Source organism: Thermobia domestica, chromosome 9, assembly GCF_964235325.1.
Source record: "Thermobia domestica chromosome 9, izTheDome1.hap1.1, whole genome shotgun sequence".
In the NCBI taxonomy this organism is placed as follows: domain Eukaryota; kingdom Metazoa; phylum Arthropoda; class Insecta; order Zygentoma; family Lepismatidae; genus Thermobia; species Thermobia domestica.
Genome location: NC_137462.1, coordinates 160318288 through 160333486, shown reverse-complemented (window position 1 = coordinate 160333486; position 15199 = coordinate 160318288). Strand labels below are relative to the sequence as shown.

Here is a 15199-nt window from a genome sequence, read left to right as displayed (position 1 = left end):
GCTGTATCTGAGCGCCACCTCAAACCCTAACAAGAAACCTACTTGAGTGCGAGATCGGGATTGCAAGAAATCGTCTGCAGCATGTGAACCCTCAATCTTTCAAACAACTGCATACAGAATATTAGCTGAGCCAAAGGGGAACTCATCTCAAAAACAGGCGAAATTTGGGTTGTTTCAGAAGAACATAACAAACACCCGGAATGTGGAAAGAACATGACTCTTTAGAAATGAATAGACAAGATAAGATATACGTGTTTTACGGAAAAATGTGTAGAACGAGCAGTTGGGGAAGGGGGAGGTACCTACAACAACAATTACTACAATTGACATTTCGCTTTCCAAGGACGAGAGGAACATCCGATAGGGAGAAAGAAAGTGACAATGTACGTTCTACCATTTTTGCTGAACAGTGCAGTGGATTGCACAATAACATATACCTGGATTGTGATGACAGCGTAGAGGCTGATGCACTTGAAGACGAGGAGGAGTGTGTTAGTGACGGTGATACGGCAGTTGATGTCGAGACGGGGTCATCATCGGCAACGTCACATAGCACAAACTACTCCCTACAAAGTAAGCGGCGTAAAGAAGAAGCAATACCAGTGGAAAAAATACAAGCAATAATAACCTACATGAATGAACATTCTAATCACAAAAAGAAGACAATTATGAAGAGATTTCGCATTAGTCCACGGTAAAATGAACGAATGACTTATTTTTTAAAAAAATCCAGAGAGTCAGAAGAATAATACGAAAACTAATGTCATGCATTTCAAGAAAGCTTGGTACGAATTACACGATGTCCATGATAGTGACATACAGCGATATGAGTATCAATGGGCACGTGATATTCCGTACACTATTTTTCAAGCAAGCATGGATAACTGCAAAATTTTAAATCCCCGACAGAATTGGCAGATGCAAGTGCACAAAATTTCAAATAAGACGATAACTTGACGATGAACAACAAAGTGCAGAGTCGGAACGAGGATTTGTAGATGAGGTTGACAGTCTGATTCCCACGTTCACCAGGAAATATGTTTTCAATGCAGGCCAATCAAGATTTGAAGAGGAAATGCATAAGAAGGGCGTCCTGGTTATTCGTGGTAGCAAGACAGTTATGGCACGAGCAACAACCATCAAGGTTTTGACTCATTTTACACTATAATGCCGATTGTTAGTTTGAATGAGACATTAACGGGAAAATTATTTATTGTTCTTCGTGAAGTTGGAGGTTCTCTTTCGGCTACCATTCAGTCCTGTATCGGAGAACTTTCACGTACATTAGGGATGTGTTCATTACAGCCCACAAGAGTGGTAAAATGGAATTACTGGAACTGCATCTGTGGTATGAAGACTGTTTTTGGTCCATATGTGTGAAAATAATTTGCTCCTACTGGACTCTGATCTATATAAAAATCATGATATTCTGGATCAAACTATCCCTCCTGGAAAGTGTGTGACGTTGCAGTTCATTCCACCTAGATCCACAGGACAGATTCAGAGATTAGACTTTTTTTTTTTTTCGTTTTACAAGACGTGCATTTTCACATCTTTTATAGCTATGCTACTCGGGATGTCCGTTTACAGGAACAACTAACTCCGTGTCAGATTGTTTCGCATTCGATTACATGCTGTCACCTTTCATCAGTTCTCCTCATTTCGGTATACCAATATGACTGTATGCATTTCGTAGAAGAGGCTCCCAATGTGATCGTCCTAAACGCTTTAAGCTCCCGAGGAGCTTGCTTTTGATCTCGCCGAGGTTACATTCTACCAGTAGTGTGGCTTGTTATATTTTATTCGTTGTTCATGTTGCAAGGTGCCAGTATATTTGGACCATTTTGTAAACATGGCAGGTGTCCTTTTATGACGTGCTACACCTAAGTTCCGTAGGCAGTTGCACTTTGCATCACTAATAGGACTTGCCTTTCCATCGCACAGTGGTCCAGAAACCCTGAAAATGTGGCCAAAATACGAAGATGTGGTTCCATGTTTATGAAACTTGACAGATAAAGGTTTGTGAGGTCGCTGAGTACGATTCTGATATCCAAATTAAAAACTTCAAAATGGCGGATCCAATATGGCGGACAGAAAAAAGAAAAAATCAAGCCATGGAGCTGAAATTGGGTAAATAAAGGTTTTGAGGGTCGCTGAATACGAATCTGATATCCAAATGAAAAACTTCAAAATGGCGGATCCAATATGGCGGACAAAAAAGAACAAATCAAGCCATTGATCTGAAATTGGGTAAATAAAGGTTTTGGGGGTCGCTGAATACGAATCTGATATCCAAATGAAAAAAATGCAAAATTGCGGATCCAATATGGCGGATTGTGGAAACAAATAAAACATGTAGTCACCAAATTTGTATAATAGCATGCAATATATATATATAAAGTAAACAAATATATATTTTCTAACTAAAATATGTACCACGTTGGTTGCAAACTGTGCACACTCTTCAGTCCGTGTTGCATTGTACATACAACACAAGTATTTTGTTCAGAACAATAACGAACGTGACAGATAGGCAGTTAATAGTCTTTAATACAGTTATTCGGACTGATGATCAGAAGACTGTGCGTGCGGAGCCTCTATATCTTTCAAAAGTATGAGTACAGCTGGAGACAGTTGCTTTTTCCTATGCTTCTGTGCCATGGGTTCGCGAAGCGTCGAGATTTTGGGATCACTTGTGACCAGGAGTCGCAGAAATACATCTCGCAACGTGTCCCCTCGTGTACACTTACGAGAATGATGTTCCCTATACTGTTTGATATGTTTGTTTCGGGCCTCCTGGGCCTCTTCAGACATCTGCGCAATCGGTAATATGCAATGACTGATAATTGCTGATCCATGAACAAGAACTTTATGCACTGAAGCGGGCATGTAGAACCACGAATAGTGTTGAAGGTACAGTTCCAGTATATCATTTGACCAAGCTTCAAATTTACGTGGATCTATCTCCAGCCCACAAGATAAGGCGTGAAGCAACACAGCACACTTCTCGATAAGATCCCGGTTCAGACCTGTTATGAATGCAACCTTATCGGGATATTGAAACAAACGACGGGCAGTGTTTCCGTCATTTGAAGTACCGCTTCCGCCTTGCCTTGGTTCATCGATGATCAGCCTTAGCTGGGCCTTCATGGCCTTTTGTACGTCGGCCTGCTTCTTCTTCATGATCGGTTTGTGTTCTTTACGAATTTGCCATCTTCGAAGATCCAAGCGGTATGCAACATGAAGCAGCCAGTCTATAAAACGGATCCATGTATGAAGAGGAGACAGTCCGAAGCCAAGATTGTCAGGTTTTACTGGCTTAGGGCCCTTTGTCAATGTGTTCATCTCCTTTGGCGTTGCGCCACACTCATAGCAGGTCTGTGCTAATTTTGTGTGCGTAATCGCGTTACAGACTTTGCCGTCAACCATTGTGAAATGCAGGCTGTGTGTGACTTCAAATACCTTTCCTGCGATGGTGATTTGGCTAGGCGTCAGTTCTCGTATTTGTCCCTGCATACATTCAAATTCTTGTCGTATCAGTTCAGTTGTTTTCTTCTTAAACTGCAACCTTATGGGCCGGCAGAATCTCGGGGATGATGGCCGCTGATTCTGCAACACTACGACTCGTAATCCCTTCCTTTCATAGAACAGTCGAATTGGTACAATTGACGTGAACACAATGTCACTGTCTGTAGAGACCTCCTCTTGTGCAAATTGTTTGTATTCAGCGTGTCCAGTAGTACCATCGCATTCCCATTTGGTGATGAGTTGAAGTGACATACTATATTTTGCTGGAATTCTTTCTAGCATAGGCTCCTGTGTTTGTACAATTCGTACAGCTGTGTGGTCTAGCAGCGATTGCAGGGACACCTCGGCCTAGGACTCGGTAATGTAGATCAGTTCCGGGTAGCACGCTTTTTTTTTTTTTTTTTTTTTTTTTTTTTTTTTTTTTTTTTTTTTGCGTCAAGCACACGATTATATGCAGGATATATATCACATGATAAGTTCTTTGCGCCGTTTCACAGCAGTTGGTACTGATGGCATGTCAGATTTCCTTCAAGGAGCAACGCCAGAGCTTCGTCCGCAGTATAACACTTTGCAGTTGTCTGTTTTGACTGCTTCCAAGCCCTTCTCATTTTGGCAGCCCTGGTTGGTGATTTTTTCATTTCATGCAGCAGTTTGGTCTTTTCCAACTCACCCTCCTCTCTGTATTTCATAGCAGCCGCATATACGAGACACCACTCACCACTTTCTGCCGACGATCGTAATGACTCCGTCTTTCTCCGCTTCGAGCGCTCGCTGCTCGCCGCGAAGCCTGTATGCGGCCTTCCCCTTCCTTCTATTGACGATGAAGGTTCAGGCTTAGCTGCACTGTCCGGTCGAAGCACTAACACTAACGCATCGTTCAACCACTCTCCATGTTCCGCTTCTAATCTTTCATAATTTCTGTTGCACTGATATAGCTTCTGAAATATTTGGTAGCAAAACTCATTCACAGTTCGCTTCGCTTCTTCTGCTAGTTCCGCTGCTGTTTCCTCCCTCAGGAACGCGACAAGGTGCTTCTCCTTTGCATACCTGCGTCCTGCAGTAAAACGTGGACAAGTTTTCGTCTTGATGTGTGATACGCCATGTCTGAAACGAAACGAAAATGCCCATTCAGCATTAATGACCTATACTGTTCGTCACATTACGATTATCATAATTACTGATACTGTAAGTCAGAACTCTGTTATACACACAACACACTGTTGTTGTATTGCTGAGGTCTGTCATTGTGATTTGTATGGCAATGTATGTGCTGACATCGCATTTAGTCTTCTATTTACTCCTTCATGCACAATTTCTCGTCATTAGGGTTTCAATTTCCAATCGTTTCAATTGTACATGCTTTTAGTTAGTTTGAATAGCTTTTATGTCATAACTATTTTATTACAAACACAATGAGAGCATCGTTTGCAAAGTCGAACACACATTCGACGTATAATGTTATGAAATGCCGTTGGTTTCATTTGTCTACTCAATACCTTACTCCAGCTTTCTTTGCAAATCTTTAGTCTAGCAACACTGAATATCTACAGATGGCAATACTGAAGGTGCTTTTTCCATCGCCTTTGTGTCGACTAACATTATCTATGGTCATAGTACGTTACTGTTCATTATCTCTATTCGTTTATGAGACAATAGCAAACGAATGAATATCAAACGTTTGCCTTCCAGAGGGTCCGGCCACCCCTTACTTTCATTTATTTTCATTACTTCAACTACAAACTGATCCTGTTAGCATGTTTCTGGTTTCGGATTTACACTTCTCATGACATAATGCTTTAGAACAACATATTTCCATATATACGACAGTTTACCCTTGTTGTTCAGTCACTTCGTACATTTTTGTTTACTATCAGCTTCCCACAAACATCCCTCGATTTTACACAACCGAGCAAAATGGAGCAAAGTTTATTTGTAGTGTCTAACTCCGAGGATATTGGGCTCATATGTACGAGAAACGTCTGAGCTTCACTTGGCTTCACTCAAAAGAAAAGTCTAGAAACACAAAAATACATGCATACTTTTGTTTCCTTTGCTACGCTTACCTTTAACGCTCATTCCAACAGGACACTGCAATCACATCACACATCTACGCACACCAACAGCAAGTATAAGCTTTGCATATATAATATATCCTGACCCCCTTGTTCAGTTGACGAAGGACATACATAACACAACACTGGCAACTTTGTTGTATCTAGCTGATACACGACTGCTGTTTTGTGCACAGGCAGCCTCTTACATTGGACGCCAGTCACAGACTGCGGGACGTTATTATTTGAAACACCCATGTCGATATGACTGCCCAAGGTCAATGCCTATCCAGCACTACTACTAGTTCCGAGATTTGCGTCATGTAATTTTGGCCAGGTTTTGAGGGTCTCTGGACCACTGTGCATCGGTAAGATGTGTACGAGGCAAGTCATTAGCAGCTCACTGATACTGAAATTGTCGAATGGCACAGAGAAGGTACTGTATTTATGCGATGTCTGTTTTCGCCTGTTGCCATTCCTGTACTTCGTTTCGCACGACGCACTTCGAGCACATGTGAACCCGCCTCCGCTCGTTGTACACATTTTCCTTATTTTCGTCTTGTCTATTTATTTCCAAAGCGTCACATTCCTTCCACATTCTGGGTGTTCGTTACGTCCTCCTGACATTATCCCAAATTCTCCTGTTTTTGAGATAAGCTTCCTTTTGGCTAAACCTGTGGTAGCCATTAGGAAATATTTTGTATGGGGCTGTTTGATGGACTGAGGTTGTATGTGCCACGACGATTTATTACTATCCCAATCTTGCACTCAAGTAGTTCCCTTGTAAGTGTCCATCCACTCATTTTACGTACGTAGTTGCTTTAGTGTGTTAAAGAAGTTTGGCATGCGTACAACTTTGTCAGTGGATTCGACACTATCTGGGATTCATTCACAACATAGATCAACTTGTCTTGAGATAGCCATGAATTCCCTGTTTTCATACGTCCTAGGACACAATCAAATGCTTGTGCAGTCAAATGTTATCGTACTGAAATATCTTCTATATCAATCCAAAATATTCAGGTATGCTACTATTTTCCATTTTCATCTAAGTCTACGTTCGATATCTATTGACAGATTCTTCACTCGCCTGAATCCTGTTATGCTTTTGTGTATGGATTCTTTGTGTAAGTATACCGTTTTTTTTTTTTTTTTTTTTGTTTTCATAATCTTTTCTTTCATGTTTTTCATCCTGTAATTGAAAGCAAGATGTTTAAAATAATTGAAGCGTTCGGGTAATAAGGTAAAGTCAGTAAAAGCTTCTTAAAAAGAAAAAAGAAACGTATGTACAAGTGTGCGGCACAAGTCGACAACATCCATTTATTTTCTTCGGCATTTATCTATGAAAAATGAGAAGGACGAACGAGTTTCGTATATTATACATATGGACATAAGGTATGGCTACTGCAGATCAGCTTGGTAATTGGTATACATATAATTATCAAAGTAATGGAAATACCCATGTACTATAAAACATAGTTTCGTAAGTTCGTCACATTGAACATTTATATACTAATCCTGTCTTGTGTTAGTGCTTTGTTGAGTGATGATAAATAGTACACGAGGCGATATAGTAGTGATACGTGTGTGCGATAGGTCAGATGTTGGTGGTCCAAACAGTAAGGGAGACTCCAATATTCAGAGGGCAAATTATGGATGCATGCTTTTAGGAGATGCTTATTCGAGACTGTCAATGTGTTACATCGACAGCAACAGTGTTTGAGGAATGACGGCATAAAAACTCGTGGTAGGACATGATGACGAAGAAAAAGAATAATGGATAGAATTCAAGTCTATGTGAAAGAGATCTAATGTTGAATAGGATTATCACAAGGAACCATAGAGCTAATGTGACACAAATGACCACGCAAATCAGTCAGCATCTGAATGGCTTCTCTCTATATTCAGAGCTGCACTACCTCAACATCTGCGGTTGGCTCACAATTTCGAATCACTTCATTACTACTGCACCACAGTAGCGCCATGATGATGCCAAGAAAATAAAAATATGGATCACTGATGATTGGATGAAAGTAATATGGTCCCATGAGTCATCATCTTGTCATCATCATGTTGGCTTGATGCATTGCGAACACCAAAAAAATCGTATGCTGCAGATTGTGTACATCCTATCGTTAAACTTGGCAGCGGATTTGTGCTGATTAGGCCGCAGTTTCGTGGTATTCTGTTGGCCCTATTCAAAAGATTAATTACTGCCACTAGTTATGTAGATACTTCAGGTTATCAGATGCATCCTATGATAGAGATGATGCTTCCTGAGAACGACACATTCTTCCACGGTAACAATATGCTAATCTCATAACTGGAGCTATTTAGGCGTGGTTAAAGAACGTCAGGATGAATTTCAGCACCTCTGGCCCGATCAATTCTCCAACTTAAACATTACTAAACATCTGGCTGGTCCGAAAAGCGAGTCTGGCATAGATTTCTCCTCTATTATCGCTTACGCAACAAAAGGCTTCGCTACATGAACAATGCACTGTTCCTTTGGAAACTATTCACGATCTTATATGCTTCATTTCCGTGACGAATACAGCCTACCTAAAATAAATTATTCCGACGTTGAGTTCGTCTATCATCACTAGCTGAAATGCTTGTTCGTCGCACGGGGAGAGTAGATTTATGGAAAATATGTGAACCTTCTTCCCCCACTTAGAATACACATTTCAGTGAAACTGTAATAATAAAAACCTATAAGATACTCTATTTTGGCATAAATTTTGACCCCCCCCCCCTATTCCTTAGGATGTGCCCCTTAATTAAAGTGGCATGGTAAAAACCTAGCTCAAGATAGGTACGATGTTACAAAATTAATTTCAAACTGTTCAGGAAATTTCATGTGACGCGACCACAAATAATAGCAACCCCGAAAACTATGGATTCGACTCTTCATCTCGGTCATTTTGACATTTTATTTTTTAGCCACTCCCAACTCTAATGCCGATGAGGGCTGAACTTGGACATAAACGGCATCAAGAGTGTCACTGTTTATCGTAGCGATCCTAAAAACATAGCTTTGGCACTGATATCAGAGGAGTGTCCTACCTCCGTAGTATTTTTTCAGCTTTTAGATCATGTGTACCAAGTTTGGTTGAAATTGAAATTACTGTGTTTTCGAAGCATTTTAAGCTACATATTAGTATGATATATAGTATGTATGTATGAGGGACACGAACACTTCTTGCTTGATATTCAGTTATATTCTTTAAATTGGACCTAAAATATGAAGTTCTTGTGTGAAAGAACTGAAAATATTAACTAACCGCCACAACCGATACAAAGAAAAATGCTTGCTGTTTAATATCTTTTAATTCCGCTTTAGCCAGTTTCCATCCTTTAAGAATTTTGAAACTCAGATGAAGCCCACAGGAGAAATGGTGGCGAAATATATAAGAATAATCTATGCAACAAAAGATTTTTTAAAATTTTATTTTATTTTTATTTATTTTTTTTTAATTGTAGAATCAAATCTGTAACAGTAAATATTCTGTTTAATCACTTGGTTCTAATTATGCATGTATATATCTTTCTTTTCATGGTACCAAGTATTTTCACTGCTTTTGTATTGGAGGCATTTATTTTGGAATATACTTTGTCCAAAGGTCGTTTCGAAACTGCTCTGGAAACTAAAATCAATGAACTAGGACTTGGGCTTGGAAGGTGAGTTTGTCGATTTATATTTGTCGAAACTACAACTTCTCTATGTTTATAATATCAAAATATAGGATCAAGTAATTTGACAATTTATGGAACAAAGACAAATCTTAAGTTCACCCTATAAATGTATTCTAAATTAATTTAACTTGCAACACTTGTAAAATATAAAGAAATAAATAATAAAATTATTAAAATAGTTACTGTTATACATAGTGTTCAGTATGTCTAATTAATTAACTCATATGACTTCTTTCGCAGCAAACCAAGATCTCAGAAAGATGAAAAGGTAGATAAACAATTTTTAGTAGACAATACAGAAGGTGACGTTTTAGATTCGGACCATAATATGAGACAACTGGACCCAAGCTACACACCAGAAGGTCTTTATCCAAACTTAGCCAAAGAGACCGATATCCGTTTCCATTTAACCACGGGTAAGTTACAGCTCTGTACTTTTTGTATTATAATTTCTAATCCTATAGCATTTAATATTATTTATTATATTTAGTAGTAGAACACTTACCGTAAATCATCCATCTTCATAAATCACTAACTTAGGGGGCCAAGTGTTTGGGTTTACGGTACATAAAATACATTAGTAGATTTACAGTTCCAGATATCCACTGATATGCAAAATAACAACCATGTAAAAGACTCAAATATATTAACCCTTTTTTATCCTTATTAAAGAATAGTCGAGGATGTATTTGAAATATATGAAGTATATTACTCTGCTTTAGGGAATATAAAGGTGAGCATTTTAGTTGCATTGTGTGCTACACATTTCACTTAAACTGGCGTAATGCCAAACTACATCTAAATTTTGTGGAATGAGCGTAGCTCCCCAGAAATTCGTAACACAACAAAATATGACAACTTGTACAAGGGTCGTTTAAGGTTGACCGGGATTTTCGTACGTAAATAATCGATGAATAGCCGGATCATGATGAAACTTGCGGGTGACGTAATGTATTGCTTCTCGAGTAACTAGCACCCGGCATGACGTATTTGGCGCATGCGCAGCAGTCGGAGCGAACATGGCGGCAAACAGTGTATTTGTAGCTGTGGAACAGCGGTGTGTAGTCAAATTTCTTGTGAAGGAGAAATTTAAACCAGCTGAGATTTTCAAAAGATTGCAAGCACAGTATGGTGAACAAACGATGTCACGGACAAGTGTACGAATGGTGTGAACAGTTTCGCGGAGGACGGGAGCTGGTGACAAATGAAGGGTGTCTTCTGGGACATGAAGGGTGTTATCCATGTGGATTTTGTGGACAAAAGGAGCACAATTAATGCCCAGTATTACAGCATATTGTTGAGTGGTGCTGTACCAGGGTGTCTACCAGTTAGGGAATTTGCAGGGTCAGGGAAAATGTCAGGGAATTTCATTGTGTTAGAGAAAAATCTTCCCCAGGCTGTGAGGGGTGAAGGAATGCCACTAAAATAGTCATAAATTACAGGTAAATGAATTGGTTCGTTTGTACCTTTGTAGAATATTGTATAAGCATACAAACAATGATGAAAACTTGCAGTTCACTTTAAATATAAGTTATTTTTCATGAGTTATACTAATAAAAAAAAAGAATGACAGAGTCAGGGAAAATTATAATTTTGTCAGGGAAAGTCAGGGAATTTGATTATGCTTGCTTGGTAGACACCCTGTGTACGAAAGTCCATTCGCAAGAAAAGACCTGGAATGTTGTCTGGAAATGTTGTTGTCCTCCATGACAATGCCCACCCTCACACGACCAATGTGACAACAACAATTCTGGCCGAAATGCGCTGGGAAGTTCTGCCCCATCCCCCCTACAGTCCAGATTTAGCCCCCAGTGATTATAATTTGTTTGCATCCCTTAAAGACCATCTTGGAGGGAAGAAATTTACGACAGATGAAGCACTGCGAAACGATGTCCTCCAGTGGCTACAACAACAACCAAGTTTTTTCTACGCCAAAGGAATCGGGGAGCTGCCACAACGATGGCAACGGTGCCTCGACGCGCACGGAGAATACTTTGAAAAGCTGACATAGTTTGGTGCTTCTTGTGCTATCTGTTTCCTCTGCAGAAATAAAAGTCCCGGTCAACCTTGAACGACCCTTGTATCATTGAAACGTTACAATGTTATGAATGTTTAGCAATAAAATAATTAGTCTAGACATACTTGAGAAACGAGCAAACATTACTCTACAGCAGGATTCAAATTATGTAGACTAGATTGGCCTTTCTAATTCTAATTGCACAAAGCTTAACTATTATAGCTATCTCAGCATAGCAGAGATAATGTAAGATATGCACATATTAGGAGTGGTGATGATTCTCAGTTTGATCTTCAACTCGCTTCATTACACATCAAATCCTGACTCCCAGTGCTAACTTCTAGTATCTACAGAGTTACCTCTTTTTACGGGATTTGTTATTACTCCTTGTTACCACGTTGTTCTTCCTTAAGTTCTTCTTATGAAATTTCTACGTTACATCTTCCTGTATAGGAATATAGTATATTGCGCTGTATATCGTTAACAAACAAAGAATAAAACTAATTACTGCGACATAATAGTTTTGGTGCCATCTTCATATTTCGAAATTCGTAGGAGTCCTCTGTTGAAAGGTATTAAGTTACAGGAATGGTAATTACGATAAATAGTATAGTAAAACAACAAAATAACTGTACATCAACTTGCCAAAGGAGGTTGCCCTCTTTTAAACTACCATATGTGGTAAATAAAGTGATATATGAATGCCCGCCTCCGCCTCTACTGGCGGCGTGATTGCAGTTGAAAGAAGGAGAAAATTAAGTTACACCAGTAGTCAAAATCTGAGCATTCTCACATCATCTCCGCCGCTTAGCACAAATGGTATCCAAAGAAGGCAGCCAGTAAATTAAACAGTATTATTAGGATCATAATTTCTTATTGAGCGTATGAAATGCATTATAATACTTCAGATTACTCACCTACTAATATTCCTCGCCATTTTTTTTTTCTCCCATATTTCGAGTGTGACAGTCACTCATCTTCAGGGGAAAATTTAATTAGTACACTAACAATAGGACTGCATACATATATTGTTATGTAAAGATAGGCAACCATAGGTATCGATAAAATTTTACGCAACATTCATAAATAACGATTGTTGAGGCACAAAAAGCAATTTGAAGATCGTGTTATGGGAAAACATAACAATTGTGTACCTCTGAAGATGAGTGGCCGAGTGTCTCACTTGAAATATGGGAGAAAAAATTGACTAGGAGCATTATTAGGTGAATAATTTGATATATTATTAGCGTTTAACGAAAATATATATATATATATATCCAAAAATGAAACATGAACTAATAGATGTATTTCATTGACCTAAACACAATCATATTCGTAAGTGTAAATCCTCGTGCATTTTTTGCCAGAAAAACATTTTCTTTTGTAAATTTAAAACATTGATGTTGTACGATATCCACCCCACCTATTAAAATGAAACTGATACTAAAGTATATCCTCGTCAATCCTTTCATTATAACTTTAGCATATGACAACAGTGTACAGTATGGTTAAAGCGGTATAGCTCAAAATTATGATTAACGCTTGAACTTTAATTTTTGTTTAACTAATATTGCTCAAAGACAGTATGAGATACTTGAGGATAAATTCTCATGGGTAGTTTTCGAGGGAGAAATTGCTAGAAAAGATGTCGTTCGTCGCCAGTAATAATTGTTAGTTTTTACTATATTGATAAAGATTATTTAGTTAGATACTGTTAAATAGCATATTGTATTCATTGTCATTTGTCTTCTTGTAATGGTACCAATAATATACATACTTTTGACAGTATCACACACAAATTCATAACAATGACTTACATACTCAAACAGTGATAGACACTTCTAACAGTGTTGCACCTACTTGTAACAATGCTAGAACTTCTAACAACGACTCACGTACTTGAACAGTGATAGACACTTATAACAGTGACGCAAATACTCATAATAATGACAGAAACTTCTAACAATGAAATGAAATGATATCTTTTGAGTTGTACATCCCATGATTATGTTGGCAAGGCCAAAAGAGACGGTGATGATGAGAAATGAATGAAATGATGGAATGAAGAAAGTGTGAGGAAACAGGAGAACCCCGAGGAAACCCCACGCACATGGTGTTTGTCTATCACAAAGTTCACTTAGCATGAGCTGGGATCGCACCAGGGACCCCATGTGCCAGAGATGAAAGCTCTACTAATGAGCCACTGCAGCCTCCCACTTTTAACAAAAAGACTCACATACTCGAACAATGATGGACACTTCTAACAATGACGCAATACTCGAACAGTTACAAGACATTCTTAACAATGACGCACATACTCGTAACAGTAACTCGTATACTACTGGTATTTTTAAATAATTTCATACAGACAATCTTAGTTTCCTTTGCTATTATACCATAACTTATACTGTTTACCATAGGACTCCGATGGAATTCGAAAGAGAGGCGGCACTGACCGGTATAATTTCATGACAGCAATCCATTTGATAGAATATAATGATAGCTAAGTGTAAAGGTTAGACATTACAAGCTCAGTTGATTTTATTGCTAAAAGATATGAATCGTTCTATTGTTATTAAGTTTGTAATGTTGATTGGATGAGAGTTTCGCGTCCCTTTCAGCAGCTAGACTATATGAGACGTCCGGGAATCTAACCCAGGTCTCGAGAATCAATAATATACATATAGTCACGAGAATACAATAATTTACGAGAATCAATAATATACCACGAGGAAGCTCATTTTTTTAAATGTGAATGCCTATATAGTAGTTGTAACAAAACTTACATGTTTGTTCAAATATATTGTGATGTGATTTCCTTCTTACAGGTGCTAAGAATGTAGAAGGACTGCTGCAAAGGATGTTTGAGAATGAATTCGATAAAGAGGAAATTACATATGAAGAAGTACATAATGCAGCAGTAAATTAATTTCCATCAATGGTACGATGGATATCAGGGATAACAGTCGCCACCGTGTAATTTCAGGGATGTTTTGTCTTTTTCTTTAAATGTGTATAAGAATGACATAATAGTGTAAAAGAATGACTTAGGCCTTGTTAATTTGATTGTAATGTAGAACCTTTGAGATCAAAAAGGCTTTATCATAACTAGCCAACATTTTTCTAATCCAAAAATTTCAAAAGTTTTGTTGTAAAGTTTCATAGAGTATCAAACCTTACATAAACACAAACATTAACCAAATAATTGCATTTATTATGTTTCTGTGTAATATTTTGGTGTATATTCTTTTGTGTTATGTATAGTTTTGTTCAAAAATATATAATACTTAACAGTGGTGCATTTATTTAAATGGTAATAGAATTGTATATACAATAAAATGTTCTCTAAGGTATTAAACCATAACTAAATCTGTTTTGTTAACTGATAAGGAAACTGCCTTACCTGAGAGAGAGCTCGATTTTCACGAACATTTATAATTATAATAGAGACGTTTTCCACATTTACAGTTCCAGAAGCTCAGAGGCTGTTCCCTTCCTTTGTGACCACAAAATAGCACCCAAATAATGCCAACAACTGACCCTTCCGCCAGCATAGCTCTCCAGCTTCCTTCGACGACGTTAACCTTGTCCGAAAGTTCCCGAAGCAATCTTTGGAATTTAAAAAAAAAAAAAAGTAATTAAAAATAAAAATAAAAAGAATTGAAATTACACAACTTCTAAAGATTATTTCGATCTAACAGTGTCCTTTACCATCTTGTTAAATTTTCAAAATAAAAAAAAAGTTCGAAACATTCTTTTCCTTCCTTTTCTTCTGTGTTTAGAATGCATTGTTCTGTTTTCGCAGACTAAAACCAAGTGAATGCATGAAAACCTCAGGTCTGCATACATGCAAACGACAGAAATTAATTTGATGTCAAAAACATAGCAACACAGAAAGCTGTTATCT

The 15199-nt window shown here is 38.1% G+C and overlaps 1 protein-coding gene across 1 annotated transcript in view; it reads left to right on the top strand.

The window, feature by feature from the left end:
- The window catches only part of LOC145695145 (uncharacterized), a 103895-nt gene extending 88946 nt beyond the window's left edge, over window positions 1-14949 (top strand). Inside the window, exons 18-20 of the mRNA XM_081772080.1 lie at window positions 9147-9260; window positions 9516-9691; window positions 14121-14949. Coding sequence (XP_081628206.1) covers window positions 9147-9260; window positions 9516-9691; window positions 14121-14221 — 391 coding nt within the window. The 3' untranslated portion in view covers window positions 14222-14949. The remainder of the gene's footprint in view (window positions 1-9146; window positions 9261-9515; window positions 9692-14120) is intronic.
- The last annotated feature ends 250 nt before the right edge of the window (window positions 14950-15199 follow it).